Source organism: Pelophylax lessonae, assembly GCF_965119305.1.
Source record: "Pelophylax lessonae genome assembly, chromosome: 8".
In the NCBI taxonomy this organism is placed as follows: Eukaryota; Metazoa; Chordata; class Amphibia; order Anura; family Ranidae; genus Pelophylax; species Pelophylax lessonae.
Window position 1 is genome coordinate 197,865,222 of NC_138775.1, and position 23,933 is coordinate 197,889,154.

General features: G+C 45.5%; 1 protein-coding gene and 1 long non-coding RNA gene across 2 annotated transcripts in view; one reads left to right on the forward strand and one right to left on the reverse strand.

Moving 5' to 3' along the window:
• The window catches only part of HFM1 (helicase for meiosis 1), a gene marked incomplete at its 5' end in the record, with an annotated part of 582,583 nt that overhangs the window by 487,772 nt on the left and 70,878 nt on the right, over positions 1-23,933 (forward strand). Inside the window, 3 exons of the mRNA XM_082266347.1 lie at positions 3,177-3,250; positions 4,089-4,186; positions 22,432-22,653. Coding sequence (XP_082122473.1) covers positions 3,177-3,250; positions 4,089-4,186; positions 22,432-22,653 — 394 coding nt within the window. The remainder of the gene's footprint in view (positions 1-3,176; positions 3,251-4,088; positions 4,187-22,431; positions 22,654-23,933) is intronic.
• Positions 20,604-21,347, reverse strand: LOC309562280. The gene is made up of 3 exons (XR_014225623.1): positions 21,161-21,347; positions 20,848-21,103; positions 20,604-20,790 (listed from the first exon to the last, which is right to left on the reverse strand). It is a non-coding gene; the product is annotated as an uncharacterized lncRNA (long non-coding RNA).

The following is a 23,933-nucleotide window of genomic DNA, read 5'->3' on the forward strand; positions in this document are numbered from 1 at the left end:
TAGGGTAGATATGTTGGCATCTGTTGATGCTGCCTTTGGCCGAAAGGTTTTGCAGGCCGCTGTTGGAGAGAATTAGTCCTCTTTGGGGGTGTAACTTTTTGCCAGGTGAGCTCAAGTTGTTTCCTTCTTGAGCTCCTGTTTTACCTGGTTGGCTATGTTTAGCCTTTGGGAAGTATGTTTATTGCTATTCCCACCCCTCATATTGACACTGCTTTGGGACGTCCCAAGGGTCAAAAAAGGTATGGAGCTGTGTCCGTCAATGAACGAAAGAGAAAACTGGATTTTTTAGAAAACTCAAAAAAAATAATAAAAAGAAAGTTTAGTATCGCTTTAATGCCTATTCTCTATTATTATTTGACATATACATCTTAATTTCAACCTAAAAACCTGGGGGAAACTAAGAAGAAGTTGAATATGCATTGTTTCGAGCTATGTTGTGGTCTGATATGTTTAGGTAGTGGCAAGGATTAGTGCTAAAAAGAGTTATTTTCCAAGGTCTGTTTCTGATCATCAGGGTCACCAGGTGAAATGATCTCCAGGGTCTTATTCTGGCAGTGCAGGAGAATTCTTGTGGTCAGGCCCCTTGGATGACTACTGGTTGGCTATATCAGACAAATGCCGTGGTTGTTTCTTATCGGTGCCATCTTTGATTGGATCTCGTGCAAATTTGTCTGTCAGGGTCTTTTTTTCCAAATTGCCTAATCTTTACTATCTCAGGATTCAGAAGTTTTCCTGTGAACAGTCCAGTGATAGCCAGAGAGTATATTCACTGGATTACAGACAGGATTTAAGGGTGGTGGAGATAATGTGCAGAGAGAGGCCTTCTAGATTGCATCCTCAAATACCAGAAGTCGGCCATGCCCCTAGCTTCACTGTATTTACAAAGCTAAGTGAACATTCACTTTGCAAGGTGAAATGCCTTTACCTCTTTAGTAAATCAGCACAGTAAGTCATTAAAAATATTTTTTTTAAATCTGAAGCCTGAAAGAAATTTCCTAGAAAAAAACGTTTGTTTTGATGAAAATGGATTTAAGGCTCTTTCACACTTTTGTATGCACATTGTACTGTGTGTAAATGCATGGTACAATAATACAATGTGCATGCATGTTGCAGTGTATTGCCTTTTTTGAAGATAAATGAGCACCCTCAACACAACGTGCATAGGCACACAAAAAAAACAAGTGTCAAAGCAAGTGTGAAGGTTTGGATTTGGTTTCACTTATTGTTATGTGTCATGGCACCATGTGGCGGGACTGGGGCAATCAGAATGCAACATGGGAGAAGGGGAATAAGTCACATGCACACATACATGGAAGTGTCAAGCACTTCACTTTATTCCCATCAGCTGAAAGAAACAGCATGGGAGTAGAGGGAAAGCAAATATATGCTGCTGGGGGGTGGGGGTTGTGGAGCTAAGTTAACTTTACTTTGCCCTGCATAGGTTAAAATATTAAAAGTATACTTAATTGCAGGTAAAAAAGGAAAGACAGTTTTTGGAAGCTGGAAGTGGCTCCACTTCATTGAGGTTTTCAGGAAGTGGCAGCTAAAGATCTTAGATTTTACCTGCAGATAGAATCTGATACTGCAACATCCCATTCCTTCCAGAAACCCTAATGACAACTAGAGATGTCCCGAACTATTCGCCGGCGAACAGTTCCCGGCGAACATCGCTTGTTCGCGTTCTCCTCGGCGGGGCGAAAATATGCGATGTTCGGTCCGCCCCCTATACATCATCATTGAGCAAACTTTCACCCTGTACCTCACAGTCAGCAGACGCATTCCAGCCAATCAGCATACCCTCCCTCCCAGACCCTCCCACCTCCTATAAAAAAGCAAGGACAGCATCCATCTTAGATTCATTCTGAAGCTGCAGTGTTAGTTAGAGCAGGGAGAGTGCTGCTGATTCTTCTGAATTAATAGGGAATTCATTAGCTAGGCCAGTGTTCTGTGCCCACTCCTGCTGTAAGGACAGCATCTTGACAGCACCCCAAAAAGCCCTTTTTAGGGCTGGTATATCAGTCTGCTTTTATTTATTTTTTTTCTATATACAGACTGTACTGTGTGCACACCACTCATATCGGGTGGCACAGTACCTTGCAGATAAAAAAGTCATTTAATTTTTACCCTTTAATATAATTGCAGTTGCCTGCCAGTGTGTGTCAGGCCCACTGTCTGAACTGTGCCCACTGCCAGTGCCCACCACTCATATAGGGTGGCACAGCACCTTGCAGATAAAACATTCATTTAATTTTTCCTCTGTAATATAATTGCAGTTGCCTGCTAGTGAGTGTCAGGCCCACAGACTGTACTGTGCCCACTGCAAATGGACTGATTGCGGTTGTTTGCGGTGCATTAAACGGGGAGTTTGGTCTGTCAGAGTTTGGTCTGTCACTGTGAAGCTGGCGTAACCCGTACACTACCTGATCAATACAACATCATACCTGATCGTATTCACACACTGGATGTTTTAAAGCACGTTATTCCAAACAATTTAGGAATGTTAGGTGATTTATGCCCTCTATGGATTAAAACCCGACTCTGCGTCAACTACGTAATTTTCCATGGGAGTTTTGCCATGGATCCCCCTCCGGCATGCCACAGTCCAGGTGTTAGTCCCCTTGAAACAACTTTTCCATCACTATTGTGGCCAGAAAGAGTCACTGTGAGTTTTAAAATTCGCCTGCCTATTGAAGTCTATGGCGGTTCGCCCGGTTCGCCTGTTCGCGAACATTTGCGGAAGTTGGCGTTCGCTGTTCGCGAACATAAAATTTTATGTTCGCAACATCTTTAATGACAACCAATCAGATCCCTTTACCGTGTTATACTGATAAGAAATATTTGGGTGCTATGGGCTACCTAACTACTTTTGGTCTAGTTTTTTTTTTTTTTTTTTTTCATTTTTCAGAAATCAGCGCTACAGAATTTAAATATATTTTAAGGGTTTCATAGAAAATTATTTTTATTAGTTTTACAGTATGTCTTTGTTTTTCTCAAACTTCAGAACTATTGTTAACAGACAACTAACTGATGAATGATTAAGGTGATGTAAACATGAATTCTAAACTTCTTGTCCTTTTTTGTTATCAAGTGAAGTTTATTATAGTATTTTGTTATGTTTCAAACTTACTGCATTTTGTTAAACTATTGTATGGTGTATTATATTTTCCTACATGCAGATGCAAGGTGAGATGACTGCAAGTCTACAGAAGTTTGTTTATACACCTAAACCTGCCATCAGTGCCATTTTGCGGTAAGATAGTAGTAACATTATTAGCCTTATCCAAAAATATTTTTATTTACAGTGTTTACTCATTTTATTTGTTTATGGATTAGTGTTTTATCTAATATTAACATTTTCACTAAATCTATACCTTCAATTGGTATTTCAGCCCGTGCTTTCTTTTACTATACTTTCTTTTTTCGTAACAAATCTTTGAACCACAGTTCTTTTTTCCCTGTGGATCAACCCTTTATGTTGTTGTTTACCTTACTTTTGAATAAAATATGATATTGGTATTTAGAAAGGACTACAGGTGCTCAGAAATCGAAGTGTTCCTTTTTTTTTGGTGAAACCTTTTAAATATTTGGATATATCAAACTTGGCATAAGGGAACTTTATGGTAAACTGTGGCCAATCTGAGATGCTTCTAGCTTGGTTATAGTACAACCTTTGGGCAAAATTATCACATAGAGACAAATGAAAGTCCTTTATCCACTCTTAAGAAAATGTTAATTTTTGGGTCAGTGTACAATTTGTTCAGCTTGTTTGGTGTACTATAAAAAAAAAGATTTTGGATTTGGTTCTGTACTCGAATCTCTTCAAAGAAAAGCTTTTGCACTAAACAGAAATGGTAATTATTAAAATTAGTCTAATACTAATGCAAGTTGGCAAAAGTACTAAAAATGCCCACAATGTACAGCATTGTTCTTTAAAACACAATTATTGCTTTAGTATCTAATGAAGAGATTTTCAGAAATTTAGCAACGGTGTGGGTGATTTACTTATGATTTTCACAGAGTTCTGCTTATATATACACACACATTTATTTATTTGTTATAATATGTGCTGATTATTTTCCCTTATGAAGGCCACCAACACTGACAGCTGCAGCGGCACAAACAGTGACACAAGAGCCTTTTCATGGAAATCAAAGAAGTTATACCAATCAGCCACCAGATGGAGCAAGTAGGTTGAATAGGTGCTGCAAAAATAATTTGAGTGTGTAGTTTTTATGACAGAATTCTGCACCAAGTTATGAGATGAGCTAAGGATGTTGGTATACGCTATAATAAATTGCAACTTGGAAAATTTATTCCATTACATACACTTGATTTTATCATGAGATACAATAAGCAGAGCTAACTTTATTTCATAATGTGCAAGGCATCCAATTGGATGTTAGGTCTAGTTTCATATATCTGTCTCACACCATAGCTCTGCAGATTAACATTTAAATTAATTTGTCAGATTAGATGAAACAACAATTCACACTAAAGTGAAAAACTACTTCTGAAGGCAAAATCATATGTAAGGTAAATTCTTGCAGGTAAACACAGTTATACTTTGTTCAAAAAAGAATACTTTTCAAGATTTCTAAATGTACCAATCTCTTGGTCTAATGCAAAAATGATTGATGACTCACAATGTATCCTGATATCTTATTAAAAAAGGGGAAATTACAATGAAACCTATTTTTTAACTGGACAATAGAAAAATGGAAATACATTATATATAAACCATGATTTTTTTTTCATCTGTGTTTTTATTTTATTGTATTTTCATATCTGCACAGTGGTGGACTTTCTCCAGATTGGGTATTTAGGTTTAACACAAAAGGAATCCTTCTGCATGATGAACAGGTTTTTCTTTCACAATTATGAGGTTTTTTTCACAGGATGAGATTTCTGGCACAATGGGGGTTAATTTATTAAAACTGAAGAGTGCGAAGTCTGGTGCAGCTCTGTATAGAAATAAATTTTGCCTAATTCAACAAACTGAAGTTAGAAGCTGATTGGCTACCATGCACAGCTGCACCTGATTTTGCACTCTTCAGTTTTAGTAAATCAACCCCAATGTGTTCTTCCTTCACAGTGAAGGGATTTTGAGCACACCTTTTTACAGCAGTGAAAATACCATGTACACATTAAAGTGAAACTCCACAGAAACAGCTGTATAAATGTAAGCAGTTTTTTCTGTCAAAAGATTTATAGTTCTGTCCTGCTAGTCTTGTGATCAACTGTTTCAGACAACATATCAGTCAGGGCCAGCCCTACCATGGGTCCTGCTGGGTCCATTGGACCTAGGCAGCACTTGGAGAGGGGCAGAAAATTGACTCCAGCAGTTTTGTGTGTCATCAGTTTGTGGCGCGTTACGGGCGGCATTTCTCAATTTTAGAATGCGACAAACCGATGAGTATGAGGAGGCAGAGTCTCTCCTTCGGGGAACGTCCCTCGAATGATCATGGTGTACGCAATGACGTCAGATATCACAGGAGGACTGACGACAGACAGTGGGTGTTTGGTGGACCTGTCCGGTGGTGAGTTATGGAAGAAGATAACAGTATATATAATATTTTCTTAATTTAATATTTATATAAAATAATGGATGTGGGGGCCTTTTGTTGGGCGTGATTTTTTTTTGGGGGGGGGGGGGGCAGCATTTTTTGTTCTTGGATCCAGGCAGCACAATGTCTTGGGCCAGACCTGATCTCAGTGACCTCATTTCCTCTACTGCTGTTATGCTGAACAGCTTAGTTACTGACCTACTCACAACCTGCTGGTTGAAGAGTAGGTAAATGAGCACAACCTGCTTGGAACTGAAAATGTTGGTGTAGTCATAGAATACAGCTGCAGGCCTTCATATAACATTCAGAACTGTCTCTCTCTTAGATTACCTCCATTTATTTTCCTCCGTGCCTTTAACAGTACTCAAATAATAGCCAGGGAGACATTTTGGTGACAATACACGCCACTGTCTCAAATCAAAATACAACAAAAAAATGCCAGGAATTGATGTTTCAGAAAACAAAGCTTTTTCTCTACATGATGATTTAAAATGAATAAACCCCATGACTGCTGAGGCGCATAGGGCTAGGCAAACCAAACTATTAACATTTTAACACCACCCCTCCCTTGCCCCGTGTAAGAAACCACACTTGCTACTATTAAGTTGGAAAAGGGGCAAGGCGACAGCTTTATTTAATTTCCAACAGAACATGTAAACACTTTAAACCAGTGCCTTAATGAAACAATTCCAAAGGGGGCCTGTCCTTACCATAAGTGCTGGACAGACAGCCTAATTCCAATTTCAAATTAAGGGCATAGCCCATTACTGCAAACTTAAAATGCTGGCAAGGTAAAAAAAAACACCACATGCACATCACCGTACATATATCGAGCGCCCCTCTGCAGCCAGCGCCTGTTCCACACCATACTAAAGGCCAACGTTGAAAATATCCAGGCCAATATCATTAAGGTGAACACCATCTGGTCTCAATAGATCACCATTCGAACCCTCCAAATATTTGTGCCGGACCACTAACCCCTCAACGTGCCGAACAAACTTGGATACCTAGGAATTAACCTTCCGGCGGAAATTTTCCAAACGGGGACCAGGGGTGTTTCGTGCCCAAACAGGTGAGGCATGATCTCGGACCAAAAGAGAGCTAAGTTGTTGAAAACTGCATAGCAGTGCGCAATATCATAACAGCAGTGACCAGATCTACAGAACGTGTCTAACCCACATCGTTGCCTCCAGTGTGCAGGAGCAAAGTAATGGGACTGGAGACATGTGAACGAAGACGTAAACACTCTAGAAGGACCTGACATCAGTGAAGGCCACGCAGACCATGCCAAACGGATTCTGCCGACCTTGTACAGAAAACCCAAGTTCTTTCCATAGCTCTGTGATTCCGACCTATGAGCTGCCCGGTAAATAAAGGAATCCCAGATGATCCAAATCAAAACCAGATGAGGACCTGGAATCAAAACAACAAGTGTGGTCAAACATACAAAGAAAAACAAGAAGATTCCCATCTACCCAAACGCTGGAGCTCTGTATCTGAGATACTCATGCCAGAAGCCACCGTAGCAGCACCAATGCGAAAGGAGTGCGTTAAAAAGTCTTTCAAGGGAAGGCCCAATGATGCAAGGCACCAATGGAAAACCTTCAGAAATTTAAATCTGCTAAGGGCGGAAGAATCAGCATGGACAAGGAAAGAGGGGGACGAATCAATCTAAATTCCGAGGCAAGCGAGACCGGGCAAAATGGGCCCTCGCACGAATGCAAAAGGACACGTCCACCTCTGCCGTAGCTGTCTGTTTTAGAGGTACAAAGCAAAACCGTTACACAGTGCTCAGCAAACGTAACACCTCCCGACACGGATCTGTATTTGGAAACCAGCTCGCTGATGCGAAAGGGCACCGAAAAAGGCCCAGGAGAAAGACAATTGAAATTTGAAGGGTCTCAAAAATGGAGGAATAAACGGAGGGCAACAGCAAGAGAATATTGGAGAGAATAGAAAGTGAATTTGGGCGCAGAGAATCGGGGGAATGGGTAGCGCGCCTCCAACCTAGCAAAATGCACCAGACAGGAAAGTCCTTTGTAACCTCCTCCCAACTGGGGAGTTTGAACCAAAAAGACAAGGCAGACATAGCCGAGCTGACCGTGGAACCCGAAGAGCCCTTCTGTAGTAAATGCACATGGTAGGAAAACAAAGCTAGTTGTCTATTGTGATGTGACATAAGTACAAACTCACCACCAGCAGACTGAACCCAGTCGTCACAGACCCGACAGTACAATATCTTCAGGGATAGTGATGCCCAGAGAAGGTCTAACAAGCGTCGGAAACAAGGTTCCACAAATAGGTCGGAATGGGGAGGCCCTCCGGGGGACGCTGACGAAGCCAGGAAGCGGAAACGCAAGGTCAAACTGGGAATGAGAGAGAGCTAGAAACGAGGCTTTACAAATAGGTGAGACAGGGGAGCCCGCCGGGGATGCTGGCGGAGCCAGGGAGCGAAAACGGTCAAACTGGGAACGAGAGAGAGCATCAGCAATATCGTTAGATATCCCAGGAACATGCTTAGCTTTAAACCAAATGTTAAACTGTAAACATCTAAGAACTAAAAAATGCAATAAGGACACAACCGGAGGGGATCTAGTGGACTGTTTGTTGACCATTTGAACCAATCTCATATTATCAGACCAAAACACCACTTGACGGTTGCGCAACCTCTCCCCCCATAGCTCAATGGCCATAATTATCGGAAAAAGCTCTAGCAAGGTGAGGTTGCGCAACAGATTCATGCGTACCCATGAGGCCGGCCAATGCTCCGAAGACCACTCCCCTTGAAAAAAGGCACTGAAACCACAGGAGCCAGTAGCATCAGTGTAAAGCTCCAGCTGTGTGTTCAACACTTCCTCCAGCAGCCAACAGGAATGACCATTAAAGGACTGGAGAAAGGAGAGCCATATCCCCAAGTCATCCCTCTTGGGCTTGGAGATATGGACATAATGATGGGGGGCAGCCATCCCCCTCATGGCCCACGATAGGCATCTACAAAAGGCCCTCCCCATCTGTATGACCCGACAGGCAAAAACTAGGTGAACTAGTAGGGACTGAAGCTGCTTCTCCTCAAGTTTTTTAACCCCTTTTGCCAGGCGGCAGGAGCCTAACCAGTTTATCTCTGGGCAAGCGAAAGACCATAGCCTCCGTGTCTATTTCAATGCCCAAAAAAGACAACACAGTTGTAGAGCCCTCAGTTTTTTCAGCCGACAGAAGGATAGCAAGCCGCTCGCAGGTGTCCTGAAAAACAGAAATAAGCCGCTGGCACTGGCCACTGCCGGCTGGGCCAACAAAGAGAAAGTCATCAAGATAGTGTAGTAGAGAGTGCAGACCAGACGACTGTGCAACCACCTATTCAGGGAAGCCACTAAAAAGCATGAAAGTAATAAGAGATAGCACAGCCCATAGGAAGGCACATGTCAAAAAAGTAGCTTCCTTGAAAGTAGCAGCCCAGCAGGTGGAAGGACTCCGGTGAATAGGGAGAAGGCGAAAAGTGGACTCAATGTCCACCTTAGCTAGTAAAGCTGGCTGGCCAGAGGACAGAACCAAGTAGAGTGCTTTGTCAAAAGAGGTGCATTGGACCCTGGACTCTTCCTTATCGATGCCATCATTAACCGAGGATCCGGAAGGATATGAGAGGAGGTGTATGAGGCAGAATTTGCCCTCCTGCTTTTTGGGAACCACACCAAGAGGAAAAACTCTCAAGTTGTGGAAAGGAGGGAAATCAAACGGGCTTGCCATACGCCCCAACTCTAGTAACCTCCGGAGCTTCTCGGACATAACGTGTTCAGATTGAACTGCAGACTTTAAATTTGCTGACAGGGTGGGCTTATCGGAAGGAGAAAAGGAAATCCAGAAACTACGGTCAATCCCATCCCTCAAGATCAAAGCCTTCCTATGCAGAGGGTACCAGTCTAGCCAGGGAAGCATCCCTAAGACGTTCACCGGCATCCTCCGGCTTAGGAAGGTCAAGCTTGGCCCTGGGCTTGGGGAGAGGCTGTTTTCCCTTGATATAGCAACGAATGGCTGGGTGTGCGCCTCCGCAAAGTGAGAACTTGAGTTCTCCACAGTTTACCACTTGCAATGGGTTTCATTAAACAGCCAACAGATGCCTCTCTTGGGGAGAGCCAACGCTCCGCTTGAGAGAGTGCCGGCCATGGACTGAAAGGACAGCGGCCTTTGGGGGCACATGAGTAATAACCACAGGCTGCCATCCTGACAGTCAAAACATAACCCCTTACGTGCTACCATTTTTTGTCTTAATTTAGTGTCGTAGTTGAACCACTCACAAAGCACCCCAGCATAACCACAGAAGCCCTGCAGCCAGTTCCCAAATGTCCAAGGAAGCTGCATAGGTTTGTCGCTCTGTACTGAACCGTCAATCCGCCGCAATTTGTCCACTGTTTCTCTATCAGGGGGGGGGGGGGCACCATCGTGAGAAAGTCAAAAAACATGCGACGCCATATCTTATCCTTGACCTTAGCAGACAGGGGTGTACGGGTCGGAGACACTGCTCACAAATTACCTCCTGAAATGGTCCCCGAACTATCCGCAGGTACGTGCACGCCCATGTAGGCCAACACAGATTTCACCACCGCGAAAATACGTTTGTCTGGCGGGCCTGATACAGCAGTGTCACTCGACCTACCCCACACAAAGTCACAATCATACTTACTGATGTGCGGAATTCTCATCCTGAGATCTCGAAATCCTGACCACGGCAGAGTTATCCACAGGTGGGGTTGGCAGATGCCTGCGACATCCAGCTTCAACAGGAACAGCAGGGGACGGTGATGCACGAGAACATTGTGCAGAGAGTTCCAGAGGCGGGGATCCAACCACTGGCACGGATGAGCCCAGGTGGCAACAAGCTGCAGATGTGCAGGAGCAGGAGTAAAACTAGTCTGTGGAAGGAACACCCAGCGTGGGGGCAGCTGGACAGGCTGCGACAGGTGGTGCTGGTGCAGAATGGCAATTTCCCACCCCGCCGGGTGCTGAGAGAAGCATGTGAGTAGCTGGCAGCGCCAGGATCTCCCGCTTGGTTGGGCGCAGGGGGATGTACAAAGCCAGCTGGCTAAGTCAGGCTGCCATTCGTTAATTGAAGCAGACTATCATAGGCTGACAGTGTTGTAAGGGGGGATGGGTGCGCTGATAGTGCGTTGAAGCTGCTCCCGGTATTCAGTGCTTTTGAATATAGATAAATGTATATGTGGTGTGGGGTGCGCTAAACAACAAATAAATAATGAATATATAACATATATCTATGTGTGAACTAAATCAACAAAAGTAAATATATATAACATATATCAATCTGTGAAGCCAATTAATAATGCAAATCCATTAGTGCATAAACATAAAAGTTCATAAGTGTCCATAAATATTTTGCAGGTGAGTAGAATTGTATTCTATCCGAATAATACGTGTATCCACCACCGAGTGAAATTCATCCTTACCAAACGGAAATAAATAAGGTGCAACTATATTTTCTTGTGCTGAAAAAATATCCAATCTCCTTGTGAACAAACACCACGTGTAAATCACCAAGATTTAGCCTCTTACCAGATGGTAATAGGTATGCACTTGTTCAGTGAAACCACCGCCTTGCTTCCTCTTTAAAATCCTGAAGTGGGATGTAGAACCGCTCTACCTTTCTTTCTCCACTAGATGGCAACGAGTACCAGCAAGAAACACAGCCTCATCCTTCTTTACAAGCTCACAAAACCACCGTGTATTAAAGGAAAAAAGAGGGCTAATAGTGTATTACCCTTGAGATTTATTCAAAAAACAGTTGATAATGCACTTACAATTAGATGTCTTGTATTCAGCATAAACATAGGCATACGAATTCCTGCAAAGGCTTGCGGCCGGCTGCAGCACGGACCGCAAGTTGTGTGTGACGTGTGCGCCTCCTAATCTGACCGGTTTCTTCCCATAGGACTTCTACTGAGACAGGAGTACTGGCGCATCGTCACTTCTGCTTTATTTATACAGGTGGAAGCAGATTGTCTAACTTCCGGTGTCTGCAGAGCAGGTAGTATAAAACATCGATCCATAGCACATCCTGGTGACACAGGAAGTAAACACTTCACTTCCTGTCTGCACAGGAAGCAAACACTTTACTTCCTGTCTGCAGAGCAAGTGTCTGCAGAGCAGGTATGCTTTGGAACTTCTGGCTGATAGCAATTTAAGGCAAATTACTTAAATATGGGTAACTTTCCTTGTGTTAAAAGGAATGTATAAAAACATACTTTATTATTTGTTAAAAACAAATGTATAAAAACATCGATCTATGGCACATCCTGGTGACACCGGAAGTAAACACTTTCCTTCCTGTCCTACAACACACTGCTTTAGGAGCGTAGTGGGAAAGGGGTGACACCGGAAATATGTGTATAATAAAATGTATTGAACTATATTAAACCATATGCTCCAATACAAATTTAAATAAATGTTAAAAGCATACCTGCTCTGCAGACACTTGCTCCGCAGACAGGAAGTAAAGTGTTTGCTTCCTGTGCAGACAGGAAGTGAAGTGTTTACTTCCTGTGTCACCAGGATGTGCTATGGATTGATGTTTTATACTACCTGCTCTGCAGACACCGGAAGTTAGACAATCTTCTTCCACCTGTATAAATAAAGCAGAAGTGACGATGCGCCAGTACTCCTGTCTCAGTAGAAGTCCTATGGGAAGAAACCGGTCAGATTAGGAGGCGCACACGTCACACACAACTTGCGGTCCGTGCTGCAGCTGGCCGCAAGCCTTTGCAGGAATTCGTATGCCTATGTTTATGCTGAATACAAGACATCTAATTGTAAGTGCATTATCAACTGTTTTTTGAATAAATCTCAAGGGTAATACACTATTAGCCCTCTTTTTTCCTTTAATACACGGTGGTTTTGTGAGCTTGTAAAGAAGGATGAGGCTGTGTTTCTTGCTGGTACTCGTTGCCATCTAGTGGAGAAAGAAAGGTAGAGCGGTTCTACATCCCACTTCAGGATTTTAAAGAGGAAGCAAGGCGGTGGTTTCACTGAACAAGTGCATACCTATTACCATCTGGTAAGAGGCTAAATCTTGGTGATTTACACGTGGTGTTTGTTCACAAGGAGATTGGATATTTTTTCAGCACAAGAAAATATAGTTGCACCTTATTTATTTCCGTTTGGTAAGGATGAATTTCACTCGGTGGTGGATACACGTATTATTCGGATAGAATACAATTCTACTCACCTGCAAAATATTTATGGACACTTATGAACTTTTATGTTTATGCACTAATGGATTTGCATTATTAATTGGCTTCACAGATTGATATATGTTATATATATTTACTTTTGTTGATTTGGTTCACACATAGATATATGTTATATATTCATTATTTATTTGTTGTTTAGCGCACACCCAACACCACATATATATCATAGGCTGACAGACTGCTATGTGCAAAGGAATTGTTCAAATCTCCTGCCCTGCAGGGGGCGCTGAGACGTGAGCCAGATGAAAGGCAGAGTGTGAAGCCGAGCCAGCCAGGGAACTTGTGCCCTGCCATGAGGCATGTACCGCTCCTTCCCCACCGAATGCCCGGAGGGCGGGAACAGCACCAGGAGGAGCCTCCAGCACACCTGGAAAAACAGGGGGGAAAGACAGAGATACAGCTTTCACCCAGGAGGGCGCAGACAGCCGTGAGGAGGGGGCAGAGACCTGTAGCCTATGCTCCACCACCGATGCCCGAGGACTGAGGGAGCACACCGAGCGGGTGAAGGCACGGGGGGCAGCAGTGTTCACCTGTGTGCCGACCAGCCGGGATGAACCCCCGGCGATGGGCAGAAGATCTGGAAGCCAAGGAGGGAAGAGAGCCAGCATCCATGATACCAGTGGCTCCAGGCAGCAGGTGAGCACTCTCTTCTCTGTTCCGAGCCCAGGAAGGACTAGGGCTCAGGTGGGTCGGTGGGCGAGTACATCTCCGGGCCGTGGAGGCAGAGGCCTCCCCACCAGGCTCTCAGTTGTAGGGGCAGCAGGAGGGGAAACCATGGCAGGGGAGAGGAGGGAAAAAAATTAATTCACCCTAACCTTGGTCCATTAACTCACCGACCCTGGTTAGGAGAATATCAGAATCCATGTTAAAAGGAAGAGTCCGCTCCAGTGCTTCAAGCCATGTGTTCTTCCAAAAAGGCCCAGAATTCCTGGGGATAGACTTAACAAGCTCAGGCCCACCCATCACCCTGTGACTTTATCCAATTAACTTTTTCCACTATCCCATTATAAATCCCACCTTCTGGCTTGCCCCTATCAACCAAGGTTCTCTTTTCCTAAGGGGATCAAGAGGCCTTCATAGTTTTTGGATTTCTTGAGAGAAGTGAGACATGTAGATACCTTCTGTTATAAGAGGGTTCTGCTCTGTTTCATAAAGCAGGTTAGGTGGAGGGCTTATTTATACCTTTTAGGCTAGGCCAACATATCCTGTCTGGTTAAAAAATTGTTTTGTTTTCCAGGTCCTACTTCGTAGGAACCATTGTTTCCCTGCAGTGCACTGATAATGGCTAACAAGCTTGAAACAGCCATACGCAGTTTGGAATAAATGGCTCTGAAATTTTATGCTATATCTATATCATCTATAATCTATATAATATACAGTCAGATCCATAAATATTGGGACATCAACACAATTCTAATCTTTTTGGCTCTATAATGGATTTGAAATGAAACAAACAAGATGTGCTTTAACTGCAGACTTTTAGCTTTAATTTGAGGGTATTTACATCCATATCAGGTGAAAGGTGTAGGAATTACAACAGTTTGTATATGGGCCAACCAACTTTTGAAGGGACCAAACGTAATGGGACAATTGGCTGCTCAGCTGTTCCATGGCCAGGTGTGTGTTATTTCCTCATTATCCCATTTACAAGGAGCAGATAAAAGGTCCAGAGTTCATTTCAAGTGTGCTATTTGCATTTGAAATCTGTTGCTGTCAACTCTTAATATGAGATCCAAAGAGCTGTCACTATCAGTAAAGCAAGCCATCATTAGGCTGAAAAAAACAAAACAAACCCATCAGAAAGATAGCAAAAACATTAGGTGTGGAAAAATCAGCTGCTTGGAACATCCTTAAAAAGAAAGAATGCCGGTGAGCTCAGCAACACCAAAAGACCCGGAAGGTCAACGAAAAACAACTGTGGTGGATGACCGAAGAATTCTTTCCCTGGTGAAAGAAAACACCCTTCACAACAGTTGGCCAGATCAAGAACACTCTCCAGGAGTTAGGTGTATGTGTGTCAAAGTCAACAATCAAGAGAAGAATTCACCAGAGTGAATACAGAGGGTTCACCACAAGATGTAAACCATTGGTGAGCCTCAAAAACAGGAAGGCCAGATTAGAGTTTGCCAAACAACATCTAAAAAAGCCTTCACAGTTCTGGAACAACATCCTATAGACAGATGACGAGACCAACATCATTTGTACCAGAGTGAAGGGAAGAGAAGAGTATGGAGAAGGAAAGGAACTGCTCATGATCCAAAGCATACCACCTCATCAGTGAAGCGTGGTGGTGGTAGTGTCATGGCGTGGGCATGTATGGCTGTCAATGGAACTGGTTCTCTTGTATTTATTGATGATGTGACTGCTGACAAAAGCAGCAGGATGAATTCTTTTTTTTTTTTTTTTAATTCTTTTTATTGATTATACCCAGGCTCAACAATATAAAACAAGACCCATCAGAACATAAAATACAAAAATCAAAAAAATAAAGCAAACCCCCACCCCCCAGCGAGGCTGCAGCTCCAAAAGGTCTCGTGCTTCACAGTTCCGAGTACCGAAAGTCAGACATGTAGCAAAAGCAGACAGCAAGGTCCAGTGTGGCCAAAAAAAAGAAAAAAAAAAAAAAAGGGGTTAAATAAACATTAACAGATCACAGCAGCTTACATAAACAGGGAAAACCTACCCGGCATCCAAGGAAACACCGGGATCCGGAGCAGGGGGCTCATCAGCAGTATCAGTAGCTTCCACCCACAGGTGCCAGACTTTGTGAAATTTATCGGGGCACCCCCTAAATTTGTAAACGGCCTTATATAGTGGTACCATTGAATTCACCAATGCCTTCCACTGTGACAGGGCCGGAGCCCCCGATTCCCTCCAGCGCATCACCACCAACTTCCTAGCATAAAAGAGCAACAAACCCAACAGTGTGCGGATAGCAACAGAGTGAGCCAACGCATTCACAAGTCCCAGGATACAGGTCTCAATGCCGGCTGGGACCGCAATAGTAGTCAAACTGGCAATGAAGCCCAAGACCTCAGATCAAAAGCTTTGTAGGGGCGGACAGTGCCAGATCATATGTGCATAAGAAGGGGCAACAGAGCCGCACCTCCAGCAGACATCCGGGAAGTCGGGCGACACCCTATGCAACCTGGAGGGCGTAAAATGAATTGGACTAAAGGATCTCTGGATGACACCAAATGTTTAAAGGGATAATCCCAGACATCTTCCCAGTCCTCCGAATCCAACGCCGGCACCTCCGTCACCCAGAACGCCTGCAACCCCTCCAGACCCACGTGCACACCCGGCAGCAGCGATCTGTATATGGAGGAGAGCGGTTTCTGCAGATCCTCATCCCGGAGGACCATCTCTAAGTCCGCCGGAGTCAGATCTAGGGGGGAGCCCTCAAACTGAGTCCGAAAGGCATGACGGAGTTGCAGGAATTGGAAAAAGTTGGGCAAATCAAACTTGTCTTTCAGTTGGTCAAAACTAAGGAGGCCATCCTCTGAACAGATGTGGGAAATACAACGAATTCCCTTGACTGCCCAGAAAGATGGATCAGGGATGGATTGGAATTCAGGCAAAGCTGGGTTCCACCAAAGGGGGAGGTTCGGGGATAGGTGACTATGGTCAGCCTTGGCGTATGGGGAAACCGTCTTCCAGGCCCTGATGACCGCCTTCATGGAGGCCGTGAGGGGATATGGGGCCCCGGGCCCACGAAAAAGGGCATTACGCAGGGCCTCATAAGACCCAACCAGGGCAGCCTCAAGCACCACAGCAGAGTTAGAAACACCTGAAATGAGCCAATTATGCGCATGAGTTAATAGACCAGCCACAAAGTACCTGAAAAAATCAGGGCAGGCTAAACCACCATGGGTCCAGGGCCACTGCAGGATAGCTAAGCGCAGTCTAGGGGGACGGGCACCCCAGAGGAAGGCAGCCATCAGGGAGTGAAACTGTTTAAAGATCCGCTTGGGGATCCACACCGGGGCCTGGCGTACTATATACAAGAGCGGGGGGGAGCAGCTTCATCTTAACAAGATTGATTTTCCCTATCAATGTCAATGGTAGATTCGTCCAAGCCCTGAGCCTATCCTTAAAGGTCTGGAGGAGAGGAGAAAGGTTGAGATCACAGAAGTCCTGCACCCTGGGGGATATGGTGACCCCCAAGTATCGGATACTGTCCGCCCAGCACAATGGGAGAGATGGGTCCACCTGCGCCCGGGCGTTCGCGTCAACCGGGAGCAAGAGTGACTTCCCCCAGTTAACCCGGAGTCCCGAGAGCTCAGTGAAGCACGAAAGCAGATCAAGGACAGACCGCAGGGAGGGGCCCGGGTCCCTAAGAAACAGGATGATATCATCAGCATATAAAGCTAACTTTTCTTCCAGGGACCCGAATCCCCCCGATCTCCCCCGACCCCGAACGGCCCGCGCCAGGAGCTCCACCACCAGCGAAAATAACGCCGGCGAGAGCAAGCACCCCTGGCTGGTACCGCGCTGGATATTGAAAGCAGGCGACACCCTACCCCCCAGTTTGATCTGGGCCCGAGGCTGGCTATAAAGAATGTCAATCCATTTGCGGAAAATTGGGCCGAAGCCAAATGCCCGAACAGCAGGATGAATTCTGAAGTGTTTCGGGCAATGTTATCTGCTCATATTCAGCTAAATGCTTCAGAAGTCATTGGACGGCGCTTCACAGTGCAGATGAACAATGACCCGAAGCATACTGCGAAAGCAACCAAAGAGTTTTTTAAGGGAAAGCAGTGGAATGCTATGCAATGGCCAAGTCAATCACCTGACCTGAATCTGATTAAGCATGCATTTCACTTGTTGAAGACAAAACTGAAGGGAAAATGCCCCAAGAACAAGCAGGAACAGAAACAGTTGCAGTAGAGGCCTGACAGAGCATCACCAGGGATGAAACCCAGCATCTGGTGATGTCTATGCATTCCAGACTTCAGGCTGTAATTGACTGCAAAGGATTTGCAACCAAGTATTAAAAAGTGAAAGTTTGATTTATTATTGTTAATCTGTCCCATGACTTTTGGTCCCTTAAAAAGTGGGAGGCACGTATACAAACTGTTGTAATTCCTACACCGTTCACCTGATTTGGATGTAAATACCCTCAAATTTAAGCTGAAAGTCTGCAGTTAAAGCACATATTGTTTGTTTCATTTCAAATCCATTGTGGTGGTGTATAGAGCCAAAAAGATTAGAATTGTGTCGATGTCCCAATATTTATGGACCTGACTGTATCTGTGCTATAAACCAGCATTTTTGTATGTATAGTTGACCAAGGGTCATAAAGGAATAGTTTGCATGATTCTACCCATTATTCTAAGATAAGAAATAATTACTTATTTCAGTTTAGTGATGAAAGTGAAGACTTGTAAATACCTATTTTTTTTTAGAGTCTACTGAGCTAAACCCTTTTGCAAATTGTACATTATTGCATATAAAACCACAGTAAAACCCAGTTCAAAATGCATGTGAAATACAAGCATTTTAAAATACATTGGTTTAAGCAATTCTGTATTAAATTGCTGCTGCTTACAGCCAGGGGCGGACTGAGCGGTCGGGCACTTCGGACGTGGTCCGAGGGCCCGGCCGAGAAGGGGACCCGCTGCCCAGTACAGCATTAATTCACCCGATGTTGTCTCAGAGACAACATCGGGCTATCGGAGCCCGGCGACCAGCGATATGGAGGTGGGAGGAGGGGAGGGGCCCGGCGGCCATCACTATAGAACTGGGAGGAGGGGAGGTGCCCAGCGGCAAGTGCTATTGAAATGGGAGGAGGGGAGGGGCCCGGTAGCTATCACTATAGAACTGGGAGGAGAGGAGGGGCTCGGCGTGGCAACCGGTGGTATTGAAATGGGAGGAGGGGAGGGGCCCGGCTGCCAGTGCTATTGAAATGGGAGGAGGGGAGGGGCCCGGCAGCTGTCACTATAGAACTGGGAGGAGGGGAGAAGCTCGGCGCAGCGACCAGTGCTATTGAAATAGGAGGAGGGGAGGGGCCCGGCGGCCGGAGCTGCTTACGTGGGAGGAGGGGCCCGGTGGCGCTGGCTTTCTATTGTGTCTTAATCTGTGAGTAGATGTAACGGTCTAAGAGTACAGTACAGGTTTTGTTCAAGCCAGCCCAACTAACTACCAGATCCACTGACACCCCCACCAATATGTGATCTCCCCTAAATTCACCGTGAATTTGGGGGAGATCACATATTGGTGTGGGGGTGTCAGTGGTAGTGGGAGGGGGGTATGACACAGCAGTGGTGAATTTGGGGGACATCACATATTGGTGGGGGTGTCAGTGGTGGTGTGGGGGGGGTATGACACAGCGGAGGTGTCACCACCCCCCCCCCCCTACACCACCACTGACACCCCCACCAATATGTGATGTCCCCCAAATTCACAGCTGCGTCATACCCCCCCCCCCTACAACCACTGACAACCCCACCAATATATGATCTCCCTCAAATTCACCACCGCTGTGTCATATCCCCCCTCCCCACACCACCACTGACACCCCCACCAATATATGATCTCCCCCAAATTCACCACCGCTGTCGTACCCCCCCTACACCACCACTGACACCACCACCAATATGTGATGTCCCCCAAATTCACCGCTGTGTCATACCCCCCACCACCACTAACACCCCCACCAATATATGATCTCCCTCAAATTCACCACCCCTGCGCTGTGTCATACCCCCCCCACACCACCACTGACACCCCCACCAATATGTAATGTCCCCCAAATTCACCGCTGTGTCATACCCCCCCCCCCCCACACCACCACTGACATTCCCACCAATATGTGATGTCCCCCAAGTTCACCGCTGTGTCATACTGCAAATATCACTTATAGGTGTCTGCAGAAAACTGCATATGTGACCCAACCGCCCCCCCCCCCCCCACCCCCAGACCTGAAAATTCTCTACTGCCTACCACAGACATCTCAAGTCTCCCGCAAGTTGCGGGAGTCTCCCGCATTTCGCCCTGCACTCGTGGGTGTCCGTGATATCCCGGCAGGGCTGAGGACTGCAGTGTCAGAGGCGAGCTCAGCTGTCATGACTAAGAACGGAGCCGCTGTTTCCCACATAGTACAGGCTCACAGGCAGAATGATATCAAATGCACTCCGCCTGTGGGAGGAGGAGCCATACAGAGGAAGCACGCGGCTCTGCTCTCTACTGCAGCCGTGTGCTTCCTCTGTATGACTCCTCCTCTCACAGGCGAAGTGCACTTGATATCACTTCACCTGTGAGCCGGATCTACGGAGCAAATGGGGGCTCCATTCTAACAGTCTTGACAGCTGAGCTTTGACACTGCCGCCCTCAGCCCTGCTGGGATAGCCACAGAGCCCAGCATACCACAGAGCCCAGCATACCACAGAGCCCAGCATACCACAGAGCCCAGCATACCACAGAGCCCAGCATACCACAGAGCCCAGCATACCACAGAGCCCAGCACCACAGAGACCGGCACCACAGAGCCCAGCATACCACAGAGCCCAGCAACACAGAGCCCAGTCCCAGCATACCACAGAGACCGGCACCACAGAGCCCAGCATACCACAGAGACTGGCACCACAGAGCCCAGCATACCACAGAGACTGGCACCACAGAGCCCAGCATACCACAGAGACCGGCACCACAGAGCCCAGCAACACAGAGCCCAGCATACCACAGAGACTGGCACCACAGAGCCCTGCATACCACAGAGCCCTGCATACCACAGAGCCCTGCATACCACAGAGCCCTGCATACCACAGAGCCCAGTCCCAGCATACCACAGAGACCGGCACCACAGAGCCCAGCATACTACAGAGACTGGCACCACAGAGCCCAGCATACCACAGAGACTGGCACCACAGAGCCCAGCATACCACAGACACTGGCACCACAGAGCCCAGCATACCACAGAGACCGGCACCACAGAGCCCTGCATACCACAGAGCCCTGCATACCACAGAGCCCTGCATACCACAGAGCCCTGCATACCACAGAGCCCAGTCCCAGCATACCACAGAGACCGGCACCACAGAGCCCAGCATACCACAGAGACTGGCACCACAGAGCCCAGCATACCACAGAGACCGGCACCACAGAGCCCAGCAACACAGAGCCCAGCATACCACAGAGACTGGCACCACAGAGCCCAGCATACCACAGAGACTGGCACCACAGAGCCCAGCATACCACAGAGACTGGCACCACAGAGCCCAGTATACCACAGAGACCGGCACCACAGAGCCCTGCATACCACAGAGCCCTGCATACCACAGAGCCCTGCATACCACAGAGCCCTGCATACCACAGAGCCCAGTCCCAGCATACCACAGAGACCGGCACCACAGAGCCCAGCATACCACAGAGACTGGCACCACAGAGCCCAGCATACCACAGAGACCGGCACCACAGAGCCCAGCAACGCAGAGCCCAGCATACCACAGAGACTGGCACCACAGAGCCCAGCATACCACAGAGACTGGCACCACAGAGCCCAGCATACCACAGAGACTGGCACCACAGAGCCCAGTATACCACAGAGACCGGCACCACAGAGCCCAGCAACACAGAGCCAGCATACCACAGAGACCGGCACCACAGAGCCCAGCATACCACAGAGACCGGCATAGTCTGCAATATAAGTAGAAAAGGTATGTGCATTAGTGTGTGTAAATTGTTGCAATGTGTTTTTTAATACCTAGCTGTGTTCTGTCATAATAAAAAGTCATTTCCTTCTTCATACATGTATGAAGAAGGACATGACTTTTTCTGTCTGATTTCTCCATAGAGAGCAGTGGGGCTCTGACACCTCCCTCTCCGCACACAGAGCGGAGACGGAGCTGTCACCTGCCTGCTCAGCGGGGATCGGCGGATCGATTCCCCCGCTGAGCAGCACGGACTCCGTCGACGGAGGCGGACCGTGTGAAAGGACCCTTATATGCATTATATCAGCCTCAGAACCTGTGTAATTCAGGTGTCCTGGATTAAAGGGATGAGGTGGCATCCCTACCCCACCTAGACCTGGCAATTTACCATTGTAATGCTCTGGTTTTGTCTGTTTGTGATTTGTAATGCTCTGGTTTGTTTATTTATGATTTTGTAATGCACTGGTCTTGGTTTGTGATTTATTTTGCACAGTTTGGTTTTTACATTTGTTATTTATATTGCACTTGTTTATAAATTATTGCACTTTTGTTCCTTGTGTCTAAAGATTGTGTAGGGTGTGTCTGGAGGCGGGATGTGGGTGTGTCTGAAGGCGGGGCAAGTGTGTGTCTGGAGGCGGGGCAAGGGTGGGGCCCCCTTGATTTATTTTGCCCGGGGGCACTGAGGGTTCTCAGTCTGCCCCTGCTTACAGCTGCCAATAAACATAATCATACGGGCTGACGTCTCATATTCTAATATGAGCAGCATTATTGGTTTGTTCTCTGGCTGAAGGTCCCAGTTTTCTAAAAACAGTGCATTATGGGGGCAGCCCATAATTCTCAAACCGAGGGTTACAAATAATCTTAGAGATTCTTTGAAGTGCAGTTGTCCAACAAAATGTTACTTTAAAAAGTATGTTGTACAGTGTAAACTGAATTGTATGTATGTCTTGGTTTGCCATGCAGGTTGCATGTATTCTGTGAACAAAGGTTTTGGAAATCAGCAAAAGAGTAAAAATATTACTGAATATCAGAAGAATTTTATTGAGGAAGCCAACTACAGTGCATGGCCTGTAAAATCTGCCAGTGTGACATTTGATTTAGGAGACGATGTCTGGGATGATTTCGATGATGACAGTTTGCTTGTTGACAGCCATTTTCTGACATCAGTGGAGACACCAGTTTTAGGTAAAATTACATAACATGTCAAAAGTTTTTATGTTTATTTGCCAGAAGTATAGGAATTCAAAAGTGATTTGAGTTTGGATTCATAGGCATAAAATGTTAAGTATTGTTGGGAAAAGGGCATAACTATGCACAACAGTGAGTGAAAAATAATTTTTATACATCATTTGCATACAGAGATGTGAAAATGTACAATCTTTCCTTTTCCTCCAAATGTGTCTAACTCTGGCCTCCATTTACAGTGGGGATCGAAAGTTTAGGCACCCCAGGTAAAAATTTGTATTAATGTGCAAAAAGAAGCCAAGGAAAGATGGAAAAATCTCCAAAAGGCATCAAATTACAGATTAGACATTCTTATATTGTGTCAACAAAAGTTAGATTTTATTTCCATCATTTACACTTTCAAAATAACAGAAAACAAAAAAATGGCGTCTGCAAAAGTTTGGGCACCCTGCAGCGTTAATATCTTGTACTGCCCCTTTGGCAAGTATCACAGCTTGTAAACGCTTTTTGTAGCCAGCCAAGAGTCTTTCAATTCTTGTTTGAGGTATCTTTGCCCATTCTTCCTTACAAAAGTCTTCCAGTTCTTTGAGATTTCTGGGCTGTCTGTCACGCACTGCTCTTTTAAGGTCTATCCATAGATTTTCAATTATGTTAAGGTCGGGAGATTGTGAAGGCCATGGCAAAACCTTCAGTTTACGCCTCTTGATGTAATCCCCCGTGGATTTCGAGGTGTGTTTAGGATCATTATCCATTTGTAGAAGCCATCCTCTCTTTAACTTCAGCTTTTTCACAGATGGCATCAAGTTACCATACAAAATTTGTTGAAATTTTATTGAATCCATTTTTCCTTCTACTCCTGAGATGTTCCCTGTGCCACTGTTGCAATACAACCCCAAAGCATGATTGATCCACCCCCATGCTTTTTTTAATGAAAAAGACAGAGGTTCTTTTCATTAAATTCTGTGCTCCTTCTTCTCCAAACGTACCTTTGCTCATTCCGGCCAAAAAGTTAAATTTTAACCTCCTCAGTCCACAGAACTTGTTTCCAAAATGCATCAGGGTTGTCTATATGTTAATTTGCAAAGTTCAAACGCTGATTTTTGTGGTGAGGACATAGAAGAGGTTTTCTTTGGATGACTCTTCCATGAAGACCATATTTGTACAAGTATCTCTTTACAGTGGAATAGTGTACCACAACTCCAGTGTCTGCCAGATCTTTCTGGAGGGATCGTGCAGTCAAACGTGGGTTTTGAATTGTTTTTCTCACAATCCTGCGAGCT